General features: G+C 39.8%; 1 protein-coding gene across 2 annotated transcripts in view; it reads left to right on the forward strand.

Moving 5' to 3' along the window:
• Positions 1 to 19,586, forward strand: part of LOC122801112 (receptor-type tyrosine-protein phosphatase eta-like) — a 1,724,431-nt gene that overhangs the window by 497,383 nt on the left and 1,207,462 nt on the right. For both annotated transcript variants that reach the window (XM_044070641.1, XM_044070642.1), the window contains exon 9: positions 6,483 to 6,734. In XM_044070641.1, coding sequence (XP_043926576.1) covers positions 6,483 to 6,734 — 252 coding nt within the window. The remainder of the gene's footprint in view (positions 1 to 6,482; positions 6,735 to 19,586) is intronic.

The raw sequence follows: 19,586 nt of genomic DNA on the forward strand, positions 1-19,586 counted from the left end.
TATCCTGTGTTTTTATCACATTGTATATATTGTATTGTTACATGTGCTTTATCAGATTGTAATGGGCACTTTTTGGCCCAGTGGACCTTCCCAGTAAACAAATGCAATAAATAAAGAAATAAAATAAAGTTATTACAGTTATTTATTAAAACCAGTTATTTCATAGATAGTATAGCATCTCCAATCAAGGATTCTACAACATCTAATCCCAACCTTGTCCAACAGGCACATGTCACCAGATACTATATAAATCAACTTTAAAATGAAGAGAAACCATGCTGTACTACAGCTGATGACCTTCTAAGGGAGTACCTTAAAATGGCTGATGATAGCACTGCCAGTCCTGTCTCAAACCTTATAAATAGGTTAGTTTAGGAATCTCATATTCCCTCTCTTTGGAAAAAGTCACATATTATCCCTCTGCACATAGGAAGAAACTCAGCAGACATTACTAACATTTGACCTATAGCAATTGTATCCCCCTTCTCCAAAATAGTTGAAAAATGTATTCAGATATAATTGCAAAACTACATCCTGCAGGAAGAACTCATAATCCCCCATACAAGATGGCTTTCATCTTTCCCATCATACTAATACTGTACATCGAATTCATATAGATGTCAGTGAACTTAGTCTCCTCCTTATTTCCAGACTTATTTAAAGTCTTTAACAGTCTGTTATAGCAAACGTCTACTTCAAATGTCCTCATTAGATCTTTCACAGCACACCCTTCTATGATTCATAGGCTACCTGTCCAATAGGTATCAGTCAGTAAAATGACACTACATTCTCTCTCTATAGCTCACAGTCACCACCGGTGTATCATAAGGTTGTGTCCATGGCCCCTCCTCTTTAACATTTTCACCAAAACCCTTCACACATTCACACAACAGTCCTGACTAATACAGTATGCAGATGACTCCACACTCATTTACACATAATGTGGCACACCTCCAAAACATTACTCAAGAAGCTTTAACAGCCTCTGAAATATGGCTTTGTAACTCACAACGTATGCTCAACCCTAAAAAAAACAAATCTAGTATTTTTCCCTCTCACGAAAATACAAAATTTAAAGTCCTGTTAAGGAATAAATAAATACTTCAGTCTCTTGGCAGATCAAAGTACAATTCTTTATTGAAGTACAAAACACACATGCAGGAGACAGTATTCAGAAAGTCATGTTCCCCAAACAAAGGAATTCATGGACACTTTATAAGTAAACCTTATAAAAGTAATAAAACATAGCTATAATGCCACTGCTACTATCCAGTAGTGAAGAACTAAACAGTAAACCTCATCCATCAGATCATATCCAATAGGAAAATGATAAGTTTAGTTAAAATACAGTCTATACTTGCTATCTACATTTTAACTTAATAAGGAATAAGTTTCCTTTTTATCATGTGATTTACAAGAACTGCTGCCTCAGGATCAGGAAACTAAATTTAGCTTGCAGTACTTTTCCATAACTTAAGGACACGTCTGCAGTCATGTACACCAGCCTTTTGAAACATGTTTTTTTCATTTTTTAACCCCTTACAATCCTCTTTCTTGATAATGAAACAATTGAAGGCACTTCTCATAGCAAATTACTAGAGATGATAGTGGATGAAAATTCAATCTGCATATACAAAACTGCATAAGAAAGTCATCATAAACTGGGGATACTTTATAGAGCAAAAACATATAATAGAGTAGATTATATTAGATTTTGTTAACAGTGGTAAAGTGCTGGTCATCAAGGAACACTTTCAGGCTCAGCCCTGATATAAGAAAACAAAATAAAAAATGCAGGAATAACATAAGGGAATGCAGTCAAATACTAGGAAAGTTAAGGACATGATACAAAACCTAGTGCATTAATTAAAGTTAAGATACAGGTTCACAGGGTACAACTGAGTTTCCTTCATTGCTTTCATAATACAGTGAGATAGTGAATGTGCAAATGATGATGAGGGGAAATGAGAAAAGAAAGTAAAAACAGTGCACCAGGAGTGGAAAGTGAGAGAATAATCACCAAAAGTAGACAGCCTAATATAAGCTTGTTTCTATGTGAGAAATGGAGCCATTGAGCTTTTGCAAAGACTTTACAGTAACATTCTTACTTGGGTGCAAGTGTGATGGATCTGCAGATGTTTTTTTCTGTGGTTTGCAGTGGAGTGATATTGGTTTTGGAGACTGAGACTGTGATCAGAAAGCTGTAATTCAAGTTGGGAGAGAATTACTTCTTTGCTGATAGCATTTCAACCTTAATGGTAAAAAAGTGGAATACCCCCCCCCCCCAAAAAAAAAAAGAATAAGAATTGATTTTGAATTTGGATAGTTCAATGGGGTGGCAAAAGTTAAGATGCTGTTCTAATGAAATACCAAGCTATCTGAATCTACAAATCATATCATTAGCATAGATGACAGGGAAATAATGGAGACCAACTGGAATGGCATTGATGAAAATGAAAAACAGAATGGAAAGAGGACAGATCCTCATGAAACTCCTTTCAGAAGAGGGGTGGATATTGGATTGTAATTTCCAGTTCTGAATAAGATTTACAAATCCTTTAGAAAGCTTTTGAATCAGGGGAGGGCTGGTTAATTATTCCATCGGACGTGATGCCATCAAATATGAGGGGATGTTCAACTGGGTTGAATGCTTTGGTTAGATTCATAAAAACTGCCATTGTACATCTTCAGTAGAATGTCATCAAAGTAAATTGGGCAGTCTGTACACTTTTACCTGTCCAGAAGCCAGCTGGTTTGTGAAGAGGTTTCTTTCAGTTTTTAAGATAATTGCAGAGTTGATTGTAAATTATTGTTTTTCCTTCTTTCTGAATCCCTTGTCTAGAGTTGGAAGAATTGAAATGGCTCAAAACTCATTTGTGAAGGTAGGACAGAAGATTTGGAAATGGGGCTTATTCTAGTTTGCTTCCAGGGAGTATGCATAATGTTACATGATATACAGTTATTAGAGTATTTTGAGGGGTTGGACAAGTATTCTTTGTGGCAGGTGTTCATGAACTGGTTGGGTTGTCATGATAGTTACTATTCTGGAGTTTTTTTTTTTCATTTCTTTTGTGGAGATGGCTTTACAATAGAAGAAGGGAGCTTAAGGGGGGTTCAGGAATATGTGTGCAGAAAGAGAAAAGGAGAACATGAGAGTTTTAGTTGTCAGAATTCCTTGAGGATGGCAGTGCGGGATAAGCTTCCAAAGCTAGCTTGCCGTGTCTTAGTGTCTTAGATTGTGGTGATGAACTGGCGGGAGTACATCCACTGAATTTAAAGACTAGTTTCCAAAACAGTTTGGGTTTCTTAAATGATATTTTCTGAAAGGATTGATGAAACATGGCCTGGTTCCTTCTTATGCCTTTCTTAGCTATCTTGTCTACTTGGCTGAATAATTGTTTTTTTGGCAAATGAGTTGCCTTTCCATGTTCCCTCTACTTCATTTCTTAGTTTGCAAAATGGATGGAGTTGTTTAGTGAGTCATACATTATATATAGCTTTGAATAGTCTGGTATTTTTAGGGATACTTTTGTTTTGGTACTGCAAGAGAAGGCTGGTTGAAGTGGTAATGGTGAAAAAAAGAATCAGTCTGGAGGTAAACAATGGCCTAGTTGGTGTTTGTTAGGTTATTGTGCAGTGCCTAGTGTCTGGGTGAAAAGGAGATGGCAATGGGATGTTTTTGACTGTTGGGATGATGACAAAGATTATTATTATTATTATTTAGTGGTCAGGGAGGATGGAGGGACACTTTGTTAGAGAAAAACTTTTAAACATCTTGGTAACTATGACATATTTATTCAGTACCCTGTGAGGAAGTTGTCTTGTTGGTTCTTTTAAGAACAGGGTCAGATCAAAAGTGGTTACGAAATCTAATATGTCTACTGTCATGGGACCCAGGAAGTTTATGTTAAAATCTATAATAATTATATTGATTATGGAATGTATTGTGGAGTGTAAATTATTTACATAACTATTGAGCTTTGGGTATTATTTGGAGAGGGAACATAGGCTAGAGCTGTAGAAAATAATTGGCATTTAGAGAAGTACAATTTTATGACTAACAAGTTTGGGTCAGTATCTGTGTATCTGTTTGAAAGTTTCATTTAGTTAATTGCAGAATACAATAACAACATCATCAACATTATAAGCACAAATGCATAACTATAATCAACTTCATTGTTAAAAAAAAAACTCCATAGTGAATAATAGTGTCACTTGCATTCTGACCAAAGCTTACTTTTTCACTGTCTCTATGATCTACAGTGTATCACTGTCTGCATCTTCCTTCTCGGCCATTGTTATATATTTCTCATTTCACTTTGGTCCATACATGCAACTGTCAAAGTTTCCTGGGAGTGATGAAAAGCTTTAACGCCAATTGCTGATAATATAAAAGCCTTAAGTTCTGTACTCTACAGTGCTTCACAGAAGACACAAGCTATACCATTTTAAGCTGAGTTTGAATGGAATTGACATTTTTTTCAAAAACTCTATCTTTATCTCCACCTCCAGTCCTTTCATTTAAACGATGCAGAATAAACCAATGATAGATTCTTTGTTTGCTTTTCCGCCACAACTGAAACAGATAGCAAACATCAGTGAGCTCCTCAGTTGTAATCTGGCTAGCACACAATCCAGTCCATCCATCCAATTTGTCTTAAATGTAATTCAAGAAATCACTTTTTTTAATCACCATTCTCCCTTTACAGATGCTCATTGGTGCCAACATGCGGCTTAAAAGTATCTGCTGTTTGGGCATGGCTTACATTGGTTTTGACAGTACACTTATCAACTAACAAATTTGCTTGGCAGACAAAAACAAAGCCGTGGCCTCAATCTCTTCAATCTAAGGGTTGTTTGAATAGTGTCTCAGATACATGTTGGTGTTAGTGTGTGCAGGGAAGGGAGATGTTATACAGAGCTGTTTGCTCACCCCTCTTTCCATGTTCAGGTGCTTGTTAATGCTGTAACATCCTTGGTGTTGTCCAGAGATCTAATTGGCATTGATAACAGTAAATTGTATTACAGTCTAGTGTCCTATGTGCTTGTTATTGGGGATGAATTCAAGACAAAGAGACCCAAATGGTATGGGGCCCATTAATGCTCTGCTTAAGTATTCTGAAAGCAGTTAATACAGTACAGAGCTGAGAAAGAGACAGTTGCTGTAGACTTTGGCTACAATACAACCCTTGAATCGAGCCCTTCAATTATCTTTGCAAAAATATGTGTTAGTATGCTAACTGTATCTGTTAGTGCTCTTACTGTGATACTATTTTGTTCTAGCACACTGCTTTCTTGTACCTGTTACTTCAGTTTTGGTAGCTGTAGAAGTCCCATCCTGCTGGCAAGTATTACCTTGAATGAAGCATTCCTTCTTTTTTTATGCCTCCCACTCACATTTGTCTCATTATTAACCCCCATTTTCACACAAACACCCTTCCTTACTGTCTGTATACCCTTATTGTACCTCACCAGAATTCCTGGAAATGTCCTTTTTGCTGGCAGGCATCCTGACTTGTTATGAAATCCTAGAACTGGTAAATATAGACTATATGTTTAACTGGGTATTATGCTGGAAGCCATCATTATTTGGTGGTCTTTTAGTTTCCCCTTACAGGAAGAGCTATATGCAATGACATTAGCATGCAATGTGCATTAATCTGCCCATTCAGCACAGAATGCCATGTTACTCCCCTTACAAAGTTAGTGTATTAGCCTCCACCAGAGCTTGCTCAAGTAATAGCCCTTCTCCAGCCTTCCATTTGAGGTGGGAGAGCTTACCCTCTAATATCAGCCTTTCCTACTCCATCATACCCTTTAATCAGTCCTAGTCTGCTCCACACTTAGTTTAGTGGCAGCACAGATGAATGGCTTGCCTACCTAACACTAGGCTCGAAAAAACATTGTTTCCTTTGATTGTTTTTGTTAGTCCTTTTTGAATAGGTTCGTAGGTTCATAGGTTGATACTAGACTATCTGCCCTAGGGCATTTACAAGCCTAGCCAGAGTGTGTTTGGCTTTCGCCACCCTTCTTAGATTAGTTGACTGTGCCTTTATATAGCATGTCACAGAAGATAGCCCATTTAAGGTTAGTTTACCATGCCTCTGCCTTGATACATTTGTTTGGGCAAAATTTGAATGCGTGTTTGTTCTTTTTATCAGTTCAAAAACTTATTTTTTTAAATCCATTTAGATTTATAGCAATACTTTTCTACTACATTTTTACCTCAATATCAAAACTGTAAAATGTTCATACAATGATTTTTGTAGCTTTATGATCTTCTAAAGCTGCATTGTGATTGTGGACAAATATGAAACATATATGACCATTTTTTTTTCATTTGAATTCCTGCACATAAATTATTTTATTAAATATTTAAAAAATGTTACTTTAAGTAATGACGTGTAAAAAATCATTTCAAACACATTGCAGAAACTGAAAATAATTAAAAAGAAGTTAATAGTTTTGTTTCTGATTGAAAGTTCCTGGTACAATAGGGAGCATCACTGCGAGTAATGTGACAATGACATCACTTGTGCTGAGCTGGAAACATCCTTCGGGCAACCTGAAAGCATATGAAGTACAGATTGTGGAAATCCAAGCAGACATCCAAACTACTTCTGAGACTGTAACAATAACAAAACTGGATCCAGGAACAACTTACACAGTCAAGGTTGCAGCAGTAGCAGATGATGATACCAAAGGAGCATATACTATAACTTTTCAACCTACCAGTAAGTAAAATTTTGATTAAATTTCAATGTAATTTTATGCTGCACCCATGGAACACATTCATGTTTATTTTAAGTCCTTCTTCAGGGATGTGCCAGAATAAAGAAATAATGCTAATTGTATTTATATTATTGTGATATGTAAAGTAACACTCTAGTTTAAGATATAAGTTAGCTTAAGGCCTACCTATATGTTGAGTGTTATGTGGTTCTTCTTGTCCATACCTCCCAACCTGTTAGAGCAAAAAATCTGGACAAAGCCTAAAATGATGGGGGTCAAAAGGGACAGATTTTAAATATTGCTCTTATAAACTTACAAAATTGATAGAATAATAGGTTTTGTATCAGCATGAATTTTCTGAATGATGTGCAGTCTTAAACTCAAACGTATGTCATCGTGTAATGACTACAATCCCTGACTATTTGCCAGAAAGGAACAGATTTTAGGAGGAATGCACCAAAAATATGAAGCAAAAATCTGGACATTCTGCAAAAACCCTGTACAGTTGAGGTAGTTGCTGCTGTTTTAGTAAGCAGAGTCAGTACATCGAAACATTGGCTTCAGTGCACATATATTTTGCCATCAGGTCTGAGATCTGTTGTAATACTAGTCGTCCTGTACCTAACATTGTATTTAATTTATCAGATTACTGTTTGAATGAAAGTGAAATAGAAGTACTCAATAAGGCTTGATTTTTGTCCCTGCGAACAGTGTGGACATCTCATAAACTCTCTTGGAGTTTAAATTATTTGTTTGGAAACTAAATTTAAATGTTCTTTCAGCAGGGGAATAGCCATAATCAATACTTAGTTAGTAGAAACTATAGAAGTAGTACTTTTATACTACCTTCCAACAGGATTGTTTCAATGTTTGAAGGGACGGTAGAGAATGAAATATGCCAATATTATAACAGCAATTCTAAAAAAAAAGTTTTGCAATCTACAACAAAAGGAATACAATGCCATTCAGACACTTTACAATAATGATGGTATTGTTGTGAAACCCGCCGATAAGGGAGGTGGGGATGTATGGAACCAGTTACATTGTTAATAGTATGATGCAAATGTTAAGTACTTCAGACTACGAAAGTATTAATGCAAGTATTTTAAGAAAAATTAGTGATGGAGAGACTGCACAGATTATACACCTCACAGGCCCTCTTCGAGAGAAATCATGATGAATGGATGGGAAACCCCAAGCATCACTCTAGTGGCTTTACTCAACAGAAGTCCTGGGAACTAAGGTCGGGTGGCATGATGCCAGAGTAATCCTATGGGCTAGGCTTGTAAAGGCACCAGGGCCATTAGCCTAGTACACACCTATGAACCTATGTATATGTTTCAACATGGACATATTAGCAAAGAACTTTTTGAATATTTTCTGTGGAAGCAGCAGTTATTCCCATTCTTTACAATATCCCCAAGATACATAAATGTCAGAATAATCCACCCTTTCAACCAATTGTGTCTGCATGATGGTGGGTCACAGAATCCATATCTAAATACTTGGAGAGTTTAAACAAAAGTTTTGTGCACATCTGTCAAATGTATTACTATTAAAGATAGTTTCTATTCATTTCTTGGAATCACTATATGAATGGGTTAAAGATCACAATATGCTCACTTGTTACACGGTCACTCAATGTGGGTTCTTTATTTTCTTCTATTACCAATTATGTTGGTACCCAAATTGTTAAAAAATACATTTTAGAGCAATCTTGCTTACATGATATTGATGCAGACTTAATATATGACCTGTTGAGAATTGTTCTTGAAAACAATGTATTTTCTCCAGGAAAATTATTATAAAAAGATCACAGTGGAAAATTCATATGCAAACATAGTTGTGAACTCTTGGGAATCAGAAGAAATGTTGTCTAAATCTAGAAAACGTCTTTGTAACTTGTGTTTTTACAAAAAAAATATATAAATCTGAATTTGTTTGATAGCCAGGTGAAGTGACATTTTATAGGGGTGTAAGAAACATTGCTTATCTTTTTTTGCCCCCCACACTTGGCAAATGGGTCTAATTGATGGATGATGTGGAGTGACTCTTTTTTTTTTTTCTGAGAGTCTATCCACTGAAAATCAAATATCAGAATCTCTATGGACTGTTCATTTCTGCACACTGGGCCTCTGCATCCTGTTTATTCCAAGGGTACAGGATCAAATCATCCAGGAGTTAAATGCATCATCTTTGTACTGTGGATCAAGCGATTACACTCCGAACACTGCTATGCCCTTCTCATGCCCATAGCATCCTATCCACAATCAAAAATTAAGAAAGCAAACTGGAATAATACTTAATCTGGCCACATCCATACACTTAAGAAATAGGCAAATGGCAGTAATCTGAAACAATTTTGGAAGTAATAAAGAAGTTAACAGAGAAATCACAAACCCTACATAAAGGTGTCCAGTTAAATCACACCTTCCTAAAACCACAGCAGATAAAATTGCAAAACCCTTAATCTATGTATACACACACACACACACACACACACGTGTGTATATATATATATATATATATATATATATATATATATATACATATATATATATATATATATATATATATATATATAAAATACATTCATTTGAGCGAGCTAACTTTCCTCGATTGGATATAACACCGTGTTATTACCAAATTTCTCCTTGCCAAATGGTCAAAATGTCATACATAACACCGAATGTGGCATTTCCGACCACTCTACCTCCTAAGCAAGTGCTACCATGGGTCAAAAAATGGGGGGGGGGGTTTGCGATTCACAACAATTGTGTTTTCAATTATAAGAATTTGCTGCACTGCTTTCAAATATTTTCTGATTGGCCATCCGTTGGCCGATCAAATGAATGTATACCATATATATATATATATATATATATATATATATATATATATATATATAAAATTTCTTCCTTACAACAGTAAAAGTCTCTCCAGCCTTTAGTAGTCCATTATAATTTCACTGTCTAAAATTTCCTTTCCAAAAGCTCAGTGGGCAGGATTCACGAAGCCTCCGTGTAAGAGTTACAAGGCTTACACGGAGGCTGCAGTTAAACGGTGTGACGTTAGCATGTCATGCATATGCATGAGGGCATGCTGAATCACACCTAAGGCTTACACGGTCCGTGGAAGACAGTAGGGGGCGTGTCTGTAGGCTGAGCCCTGCAAACGGACACGCCCCCAGAAGAGTAAAAGTCCCGAAAGTAAACCCCCACGACAGAGTCCGTGTAAATGTGAATAAACACAACACAACACATGCCCCCACAGACTATGAACATAAAATATATAAATGAACATGTTATATATTTTTTTTAAATTGTAAAGATGTTTGCCCGTGAGTGCGCTCGTTTGCGCGGGTGTGCCCGTAGCTTAGCCACAGTTAGCAGTCAGTGGAAAAGCATATAAGAACTACATATGCAAAGTAAGCCAAGAAGCAATAGCGTAGTGGTAGAGACGTCAGCTGAAGAGCAGGCAGTCATGGTTCGAGCCCCCCCAACATCAATTTTTATTTTTAGTGAAATAAGCACAAAACAAGTCCCTGACATATATGTACACATATAAAATTATATTTTATGTACAATGTAATGAAATGGGCCATTTATTTTGAAGAAATGTGAAATAACAAAATAATAAAAAATGTTAGATGTGCCTATAGCTGAGCTACAGTTTAACAAGTTGAGCGCATCTGCCCGTAGGTGAGCAGTGGTTTAACAGGTGTAAAATAAGTGCCCGTAGGTGAGCAGTGGTTTAACATGCTGAAACTGTGTGCCCGTGGCTGAGCTGAGCATAATATGCATGCTGACAGCCCAATGACATGTAAACCAGCGTACCCCATTTGCGCAGAGCTGAGCGACGTGCCAACAAGCTAACCAATGGGCAACGTTGAGCAAGCTGTAACAAAACAGCCTTTACACAGACACACCTCCTAGCCTGTGTAGACAGTCATAAAGCAGTGGCCAGGTTTGAACCCAGGATAGCATGCACCATAGTCAAGGTACTGAACCACTAAGCCATGACAGTTGCATTTAGAAATGCAGTAATAGCAAATATATAGGAATGAATAGAAAGAGGAGCATGACAAACCAGGTTTTGTGAAGCTGATACAATTCCAAAATGGCCAATCACAGATAAGTGCGGGAAAAATGGCATATATAAGCCCCATAGGCGGGAATACACAGCATAATCGATTGTAGAACCAACTTGCAGCCAGAATGTCAGGTGTAGGTGAGGGTAGTTGCTTTCGAGCACAGAGGTGGGGCATTGAGGAGTCCAAATATATGGTTTGGCTCCTTATCCACAATCATGAAGCCCAACTCATGCAGGGCCAGGTCCTGTGGGGAGCATATAGGGCTGAGGCGTGGGACCGGTTGGCTCATGATCTCACCAGTGCCACAGGGATACCAAGGACTGGTGAGTAGGTCCGTCACCACCATGCGGACCTGAAGAGACGGAAGCAGGACCAACTGAACCGTTGGATCCAGGAGACCCGGCAAATGCCCAACGCCCCACTACTGAGTAAGTTACATCTAATTATTTATGTAAGAAATTAACCTAGCTGATATTATGGAGATGTGTATTCCAATATTACTTTATTTATATTACAGCTGCAGGTGTCCGTTCTGCGAACCATAGAGCATATGGCGATAGGCTGGCGCGGTTGCGCCACCAAGCAGGTCAGTAATCCTCTCCCTGTAACTGTAAATAAATATAAAAGTTTGACAGTTAGCAAAAGAGTGCAGTGTAGTCACTAAGTAGTAAAATGTGCAAGTAACAGTGTCAGAGGGTTTGCAAGTATTGCTTGATTACAAAAGTGTGATGCAGTCTGTAATCCAAACAGAAAAATGAAAAAGTCTGAAATAAAGTCAGAAATAAAGATGTCCCACCTGTAATATAATAGTACATAACCTGCAGCAGGCTGAAAAGTACAGCTGCAGAAGCTGAGTAAAACACGTGTGAAATATATCCATGTTGAAATACAGAAACATGACAGAAGTGAGACTGTTGGAAAGGATTGTAATAACTACAGGTAAAACATGTCAATAAAGCCTATAATTAAGTACCATCCTGAACTGTAAAAATAAAACAAGTGAGAGAGTGAGAGAAAGAGTTATGAATCCACCAATAAAGTAGTAATAACTCCTGAATAAAGTATACTGCAGTCAGTACAGAATGAAATGAATGTGACAAGCAGAACCAAACTGTAAAATGTGTTGAAAATGTTACCGCAGCTGGAATGTGTATCCCAAAATCTGGATATGTTGCTCTCAGTCTGCAATATGCAGATAGTATGGTTGTCTGAAATACCAAACATCCACAGTTGTCTATAGCTATATAAAGCAAATGTAGCAGGATGATGTAGCTGAACAGAGCCAGATATGAATGTGTATGAATAAAAATGAAAATGTATATTGATGTAGCAGTAACATTCCTATCACCAACTTGAAGTAGTTGTCACATAGGAAACTGTAGGCAGAGCTGTAGTGTGTATATATCTGCAGCTATTAGAAATGTACAGCATATGTATTGGTATTTGAAGTTGTTAATGAAATTTTCTTCACCCTACCCTATAACCACATATAATCCATTCCACGTGAAATTGGTATGTGCAATCTCAATTAACACTCCTGGATATTTGTCCTGTTGGTTCATACATATTTGCATGTATGTTGATGCATCTGCCCTGTTCATACATCCAAACCTGATGGCCTGTTGCCATCAATCAACCCTGCATGTTGTAGGACTGTGTATTGCTGTTCAAAATATGCATGTGTTATGCTTGCTGTTCAATGGTTTGAATATCTGGGTATTTGGTTAATGGGAATACTAATGCATGCTGTTACAACTAATTGTGAATGGTATTGTACGTTACTAACCCAAACTGTCATGACATAATGCAAAACATAGGATGACAAGGAAGGCGGGTTCCAGTGGACCCACCTCTCCCTCCTCAGCTGGCGAGTGCACCTGGCAGTAGTGCCCAGGCTGGACCCTCCTCTGGTGTCCCTGTGCCACCTGCGGGTGGAAGCGCTGCAGGGGATGGGGCTCATCCCCCCTCTGCAAGTGTGGCTGGAGGAGAACATCTACTCACCCTCCGTAATGTCGGGACTGTGGTGCGTAGAGAGATCCGGGAAGCTGTTCTTGGGCCCCTACGCCAGCTTGAGGCACAGGTGGCACAACTAATGGGTGTGCCTGCTGCACGCCCTACACAGCCCCCAGAACAGCCCCGTCCTGGGCCGTGAAGGCACAGTGGCAACTGCCCATGGGTGGGGATATCAGTTCAACTGTTGCCATCTGTGGGCTCATGGGCTCTAGATATCCAAACATCCGTCCCCGTCAATTGTGTAACCCCCCCCACATGTGTCATACACCGCCCCTGTATGCGTCTTGTTTGTTTTGTCTGTTAACCTAACCAACCTACCTCCCCAGCTATACCGACTTCACGTACCTGACATACCACTCTCACCTGAAAAAAAAAAGGGCACTCTGTACCCACATAAAAATTACGCCCCATACATAGCTGCCCATTTCGCACACATGTGTGCTCAACATGGAAACTGTCAATTACAATTGGCTGTACAACAAGTATTATTGTTGTCCTTACACCTCTCTCAGGGGTGGAAGGTTTCAAATGACACACCAAATTACAAACATATGCACAGCTGTTGCTGATGAAGAAATGGGCAGCTATGGGCCTTACCTACATCCCTCCTGCAAAACCCGAGCTTGTTTCCCTACTGTCTTACCCTCTTTGTGACCCCTTTTTCACCACTTTCCTGTCTCCCCATTTTAATTTCTTTCAAAGAAAATAGCGTGGGTGTGCGCAAGAGTAAGCACTTGTAAGCGGTTGTAAGCGGGTGTGTGCGGAGCTGAACGCCAGTGCGCATGCCTGAGCTCCGCGCAAACCAGAGCTAACCCGGTTACAACTGCTTAAAAGTGCCTTAGTCACTCTGAATGACAAGTCCTGTAGTCTTCTCAAAAGCAAAATAAAATCCCACTGTCAGTCCCGAACCCAGGACCTTGGAAAAAGTAGTCTGCATGACTTACCACTAAGCCATGACTGCTATATAAGAATATTGTGCTACAATAAATATATCATGTAATAGTAGGAATGAATCTAAAGAGAATATAGGATGTGTTGTACACAAAGCATGTCATGTATATTTACTGTCAAATGTAGTGGATTTCTAGAATAGTAGTGTGTGAACAGAAACAGCCATGCTAGTTGGTAGCTAGTAGGTAATAATGTCACTGTAGCACCTTGCAAGTCACACACATACTCACAGCAGGATAATCACTTCCCATACCCCACAACCTCTTACAGGAACACATCCGGACTAAGTAATAAAAAATGTGGAGAAAAGGGCCAAAAATAGGGACACATTCCAAATAATGTCACAACAAACTTAGACAGTTCAGAAAGTAACAGGTTCTGCATTTTGTTGGATGTTTGGAAGGGTATGAAGTCTGAAACTGAAATGTTTGTCACTATAGTCTGACTTGAGCCCAGAGTGAATTGCCAGAAAAAGCTGTTTATGAGATAGTGACCAAAATATGAGGCAAAAATGTGGACAACCTGCAAATATCTGTACACTTGAGAGGTCTGACACTGCCATATTTGAATAGTTAAGAGCCTAGACATAGCAACAGTGACTGAGTTACAGGGATGCCCCACAGACTCCCTGTGAAACGTACAAACAGTAGGCAGAAAGGTGTTACAACACATGCAATGGTAACTATGAAGTACTGAAAGTATGCACCACTTGCACGGCAGAAATAGTGTAGTAATACATATGCTCATGCTATCCCACAGTCACAACTGCAGAATACCAGACAATTTAATGGGTGTACCCCACTGATATATACCGTTCCATGAGGCAGATAAAAAATGCACCTGAGAGTCTCTGGGGCCTGCTCAGCAGCAAACTCAGTTACCCTAATAGATGTCAAGGCCCACACCATGGCCAGACCACACTGCATGCAGTAACACCCTTGCAGATATAGCAAGCATTCCAAGGTGTGAATGTACATGGAAATTAGGAAAGCCACAGCAACACACTACAGTCAAGACACATAGCAGGCATATAAGTAGTGAATGTAAAGGGCAAATATTGAAGCCATAGCAACAAAGTGCAAGAGCCACTGCTATATACCAGTTACACCACATGTCCCACAGGAAAGCACACACACCCACATTAACAGTAGTAGTAGTCTTAGGTGTCAGTGTACATACACACTTAGTACAGGAAACTGGAGAAATGAATGGAGAAATGTTAATCTACAACACAGCCAGAAATATGAGAGGGATGCTAACCTTTACACTCACAGAACAGTGTCCACAGCATACCAGCATGGTCCCTGCCCTTAAACTCTGAAAGGGCTACGCCTATCTCACATACCTTTTTATAGCACTGTCCTGGAATCACAGTGAGAACTGCAATCAGTACACAACTGGCTGCATGCAATTAGCAAATGCTGGCTAACAATTGGTGCAGAGGCCATCACATGGACATATGCAGATACCTACAAAAGCATGCTGTACTCCCAGTCCACACATGCAATACTTTCATTGCACCCTGTGGAGGTAGGAAGAGACAGAGAGAGAGAGAGAGAAAAAAAACATACACAAACAAAACCAGTCATCAACAACCACTCGAAAGCTGACAACTGGCAAGTGGAGCAGCAGGACACCAAACCAGACGGCAACGCAAGCAGCTGTGACAAACACAGGTAATGTAAAGTAATACTTTAAAAGTCTACATACTGTGAACCCTCCATATGTGTCATTGGTCTGTATCCATATGTATATGAAGATGTGCATAGGGCAGGGGACATACGGCAACTATCAGTGAAGGCTGTACATACATATGTATGTGAGGGCATCTATGTGCACATATCAGTGTAGGTTGAATGTAGGTTGTAGTGCAATGTACAAAGTAGGTTTCACAGTTATGTATGTTTAGCAGTATGTTAGTGTGTGTATACAGTTTTGTAAACAAACATGTTGATATACCTATCTATCATAAGGATACGTATGTATGTCAATATATGTATATATATATATATATATATATATATATATATATATATATATATATATATATATATATAATATGCATATATGTATACATACATAGAGAGGGATGTAGGAATACATAGAAAGATGTAGATAAATAGAATATGTACAAACATATATATGTAATACACACATACAGATATAGATATATGTAGATACATATACATAGACAGACAGATCTGACTATCTACAGATATGACTGTATATGACGATCTCACACTCCCCCTGTCCCACCCCCTCTGTCACTCTCACCCCCTCTCTGTCACACCCCCCTTTCTCCATATCTATAGCAATATATGTACATCGATATATATACGTGTATATGTATACAGACATATATATATATATATATATATATATATATATATATATATATATATATATATATATACATATATATATATATATATATATATTTATATATCTATAGAGAGAGAGATGTATATATATTCTGAGTGAGGCACATGTGTACAGATGCATTGCAACAGGTGCCTGTTGACAAAGGCATGGAGTGAACACCAGTGTCAAAACTGGTGTACCATACCCCATTTCAAATCGCCTACACCAGTAACCACCAGATCTGTGATTGGCTGCCCACCACTGCATGTGGCAGGGGTGAACAGGGTCATAAATGTGTACAATAGTCCCCCCAATGATATTCACAGTGGCACACTATTCCTGGAATACCTGCACATTGTATGTGTCAGCAGACATGGTGTGTCAGCTATGGACATGTAGGTCAGTGTACCCCTCCACACCACACAATGGCTGCCATGGTATGTACCTCACATGACAGCTACAGATATGGAGAAGGACACAGTGACATGTACAACACAGTGACAATGCACTCAAACACATTACCAATGCACAGTGACTGACAACACCACAGAGTACACACATACTACCCACATAGAGGTTACCACTCCTGGATTTACATACTTAAGTCACACCATTGACAGATGTCCAACAACCATAGTAACACCTCACACCATCCGCGACCTAAATGACTGCTGTGTGTCGTCCGTGACACTGCAGTAGAGAGCACATGGTGGAGGTACAGGTTCCTACCCACAGATAAGACATACCCTGCAATAAACCACACAGCATTAAGAAGCAAGACTCCCCATGAGTACATGTCACACATACCCCTGCTGAATGTTAGTCAGATAGGTAATATCCATATGAGTCACCCTGTGTAACTGTTTGACAGGAGCAGGTGCCATCACATCACATGTGTCACAATGGTCAGGGTAGCAGAACAGTATGCTGCTGTATTCCCAGGGGCAATAGCATATTGTATTGTATTGTATTGTAATGTATTGTACTGTGTTGTATTGTATTGGTATGTAGAGGTGCCTCGTTTGTGGAGTGGAACCACTGCTGCTGTACGTCAGTGTACAGGTACATATCCTGTAGTCAGGCTAGTTCATGTAGCATGCAACCGGGGATACCATCAGGTCCCATTCATGTTGTGTTTTCTGCTTTTTTGAGGGCGGCTCTCACCTGGACATCTGTGATGACAGGGAGGTTACAGTCAGCTGGGATAAGTATGTCCTAGTTTGGGGGAGAGGGAGGGGGGAATCTTGCACTGAACCTGTCTGCCACAATGTTGCCAATATCTGTGGGTTCAGTGAATTATTTGTTGTTGTGTACTAACTATGAGCATATTGGAGGGTTTCTGACCAGGTTGCTAACATAATTGAAGAAGGCCATCTGTAGTGTCCCCATTGATTTCCCTCTCAAAGTTGCCAATGGATGTTTGTATGAGAGAAAATAGCTCCTTACTAGTGCTGATCAGACATGCCTTCCCTTTATGGAATTATGCTCTGTCTTGCAGTAGCTTCCATCTTTTGTTATACAATCTGTCTATGGCTGGGGTCCACCAGACAGGATGCTTTCCCTTTGTGGAGAGTGTCTTGGTCTTATATGGGATTGCATGATCCATGCATTCTCGGAGATGTCCGTAGAAATCATTTGTGAAGGGGTCAGCATTGTGGGTTGTGTCTTCCACTGGTGCAGTTGGCTTAAAGGATACCATGTCAGTGTTACAAAGTGTAAAGTTTGCATTTGAAATGTTATTCACTGTAGTCGTTTGTGCTGGTGGTGGAGGTGGGATATGTATATCCAGGGCAATTAGTTTGTGGTCAGCTCACAGTAGTTGATGATGTACCTCATACAGTACCTCGATACAAACCCCCAGAGTGAGGAGGTGCTTTGGACCTGAATCAGTGTTCTGACTGCTGGGCTTGGTAGTATGTCATATGGAGTGTGCCTGGTACTGTTGCACAGTTGTTGGCTGAGCACTGATACCTGGCCATTTACATGTGTATCCACCAATAGACAGACAGATGCTGTATATGTGAGATATGTTGTATCACAACAGTTGAGTAGCATGTGTAGTATGTGTGCCAAATTCTCCTGACATATTTTCCTGATATCATGTTATTTCCTTTTTCAGGACCATGGCTCACCAGCGCAATCCAGCGTACTCTGCAGCTGAGGATGAGGAGATACACCAGAGCCTGGTGCGGGATTATGCAATACACTTTTCCCGCACCGGCCAGAATCAGCAGGAGAGGGCTGCACTGTGGCAAGAGCTGGTCCGTCGGGTAAATGACATAGGCACGCATAATAGGACATATGAGCAGGTACGACATCACTGCAGTGATTTAATCAGAAATGTCTGTCAGCGTGCATCGGATATCCACAGGCAACAGGTTGCCACAGGTGGTGGGATGGCTACACATCCCCCACTCACCAGACTGGAGGGACTCCTCATAAGTGTTGTGGCTCCAGCCCGCCAACAACAACAACAACAGCAGCAGACCTGCATTATGATGGAGGCTGGAGCCACACAGCAGCAAGACTACGAGCATGCAGGCAATATGCCATATGTATAGTTGACTGTTGTGTACACTGGTAGTTAATGCATGTGTGAGGCGTGTCCTTGGTTTGTAGCTGTCATCATAGTATTTAATGTGCAAGTGTGATATTCTCAATATCAGCAGCTGACCTGTGAAAGGCGACTGTTGTACTACTGACCTGTATCATACTCAGTAACAATGGCACAGTTGTGCCCACTGACATTAATTTCCTCACTTCTACAGGTCCCTCCGGTGTAACAGCAATGCAGCCTATCCATGCTAGTGAGTGTGTATTAACAATACCTTTAATAGTCTTGATAGTAATAGTAATATTAGGCTCACTGAGTAGTGCTCTGTGTATGAATGCAGGTGTGTCTGTGTCTGTGTGTTGATATCTCGCATACTGAGTAGTGTGCAAATGTGCAACTGTGTGCAACTGTGTGCATGTGTGCATGTGTGCATGTGTGCACCTGTGCACATGTGCATGAGTGCATGTGTCCACCTGTGCATATGTGCATCACTGGTAACATTGTGTAGACATTGTAAACTGTGTTTCTTGTTTCCCTCCCACAGGTTCTGGTGCTGCTCTGGTGTCATGCAGCAGGGAACCTGAATCAGGTGCCATGGGTACTGATAATGATGACATCTGTGTAATGGCACAGGAAGGTATGCCAGGGTCCGTCATTGGTCAGCCAGTTGACAGTACACAGCTGTCAACCCCATCAATGCGCACAGTTATCCTGCCAATACACCCTTTGTCACCAATGTCCCTAGGTGATGGACAGGATACAGTGGGCATTGACCAGGGTAATGTGGTATCTGTGGCACATGCTTCCCCACACAGCAGCCATGGGCATGGCCCTGAGATGGTACCACACAGACAGATGTCTAGGGATTCTCGTGGGAGCATC

This window comes from Protopterus annectens, chromosome 4.part1, assembly GCF_019279795.1.
Source record: "Protopterus annectens isolate FY-2018-M chromosome 4.part1, PAN1.0, whole genome shotgun sequence".
In the NCBI taxonomy this organism is placed as follows: Eukaryota; Metazoa; Chordata; order Ceratodontiformes; family Protopteridae; genus Protopterus; species Protopterus annectens.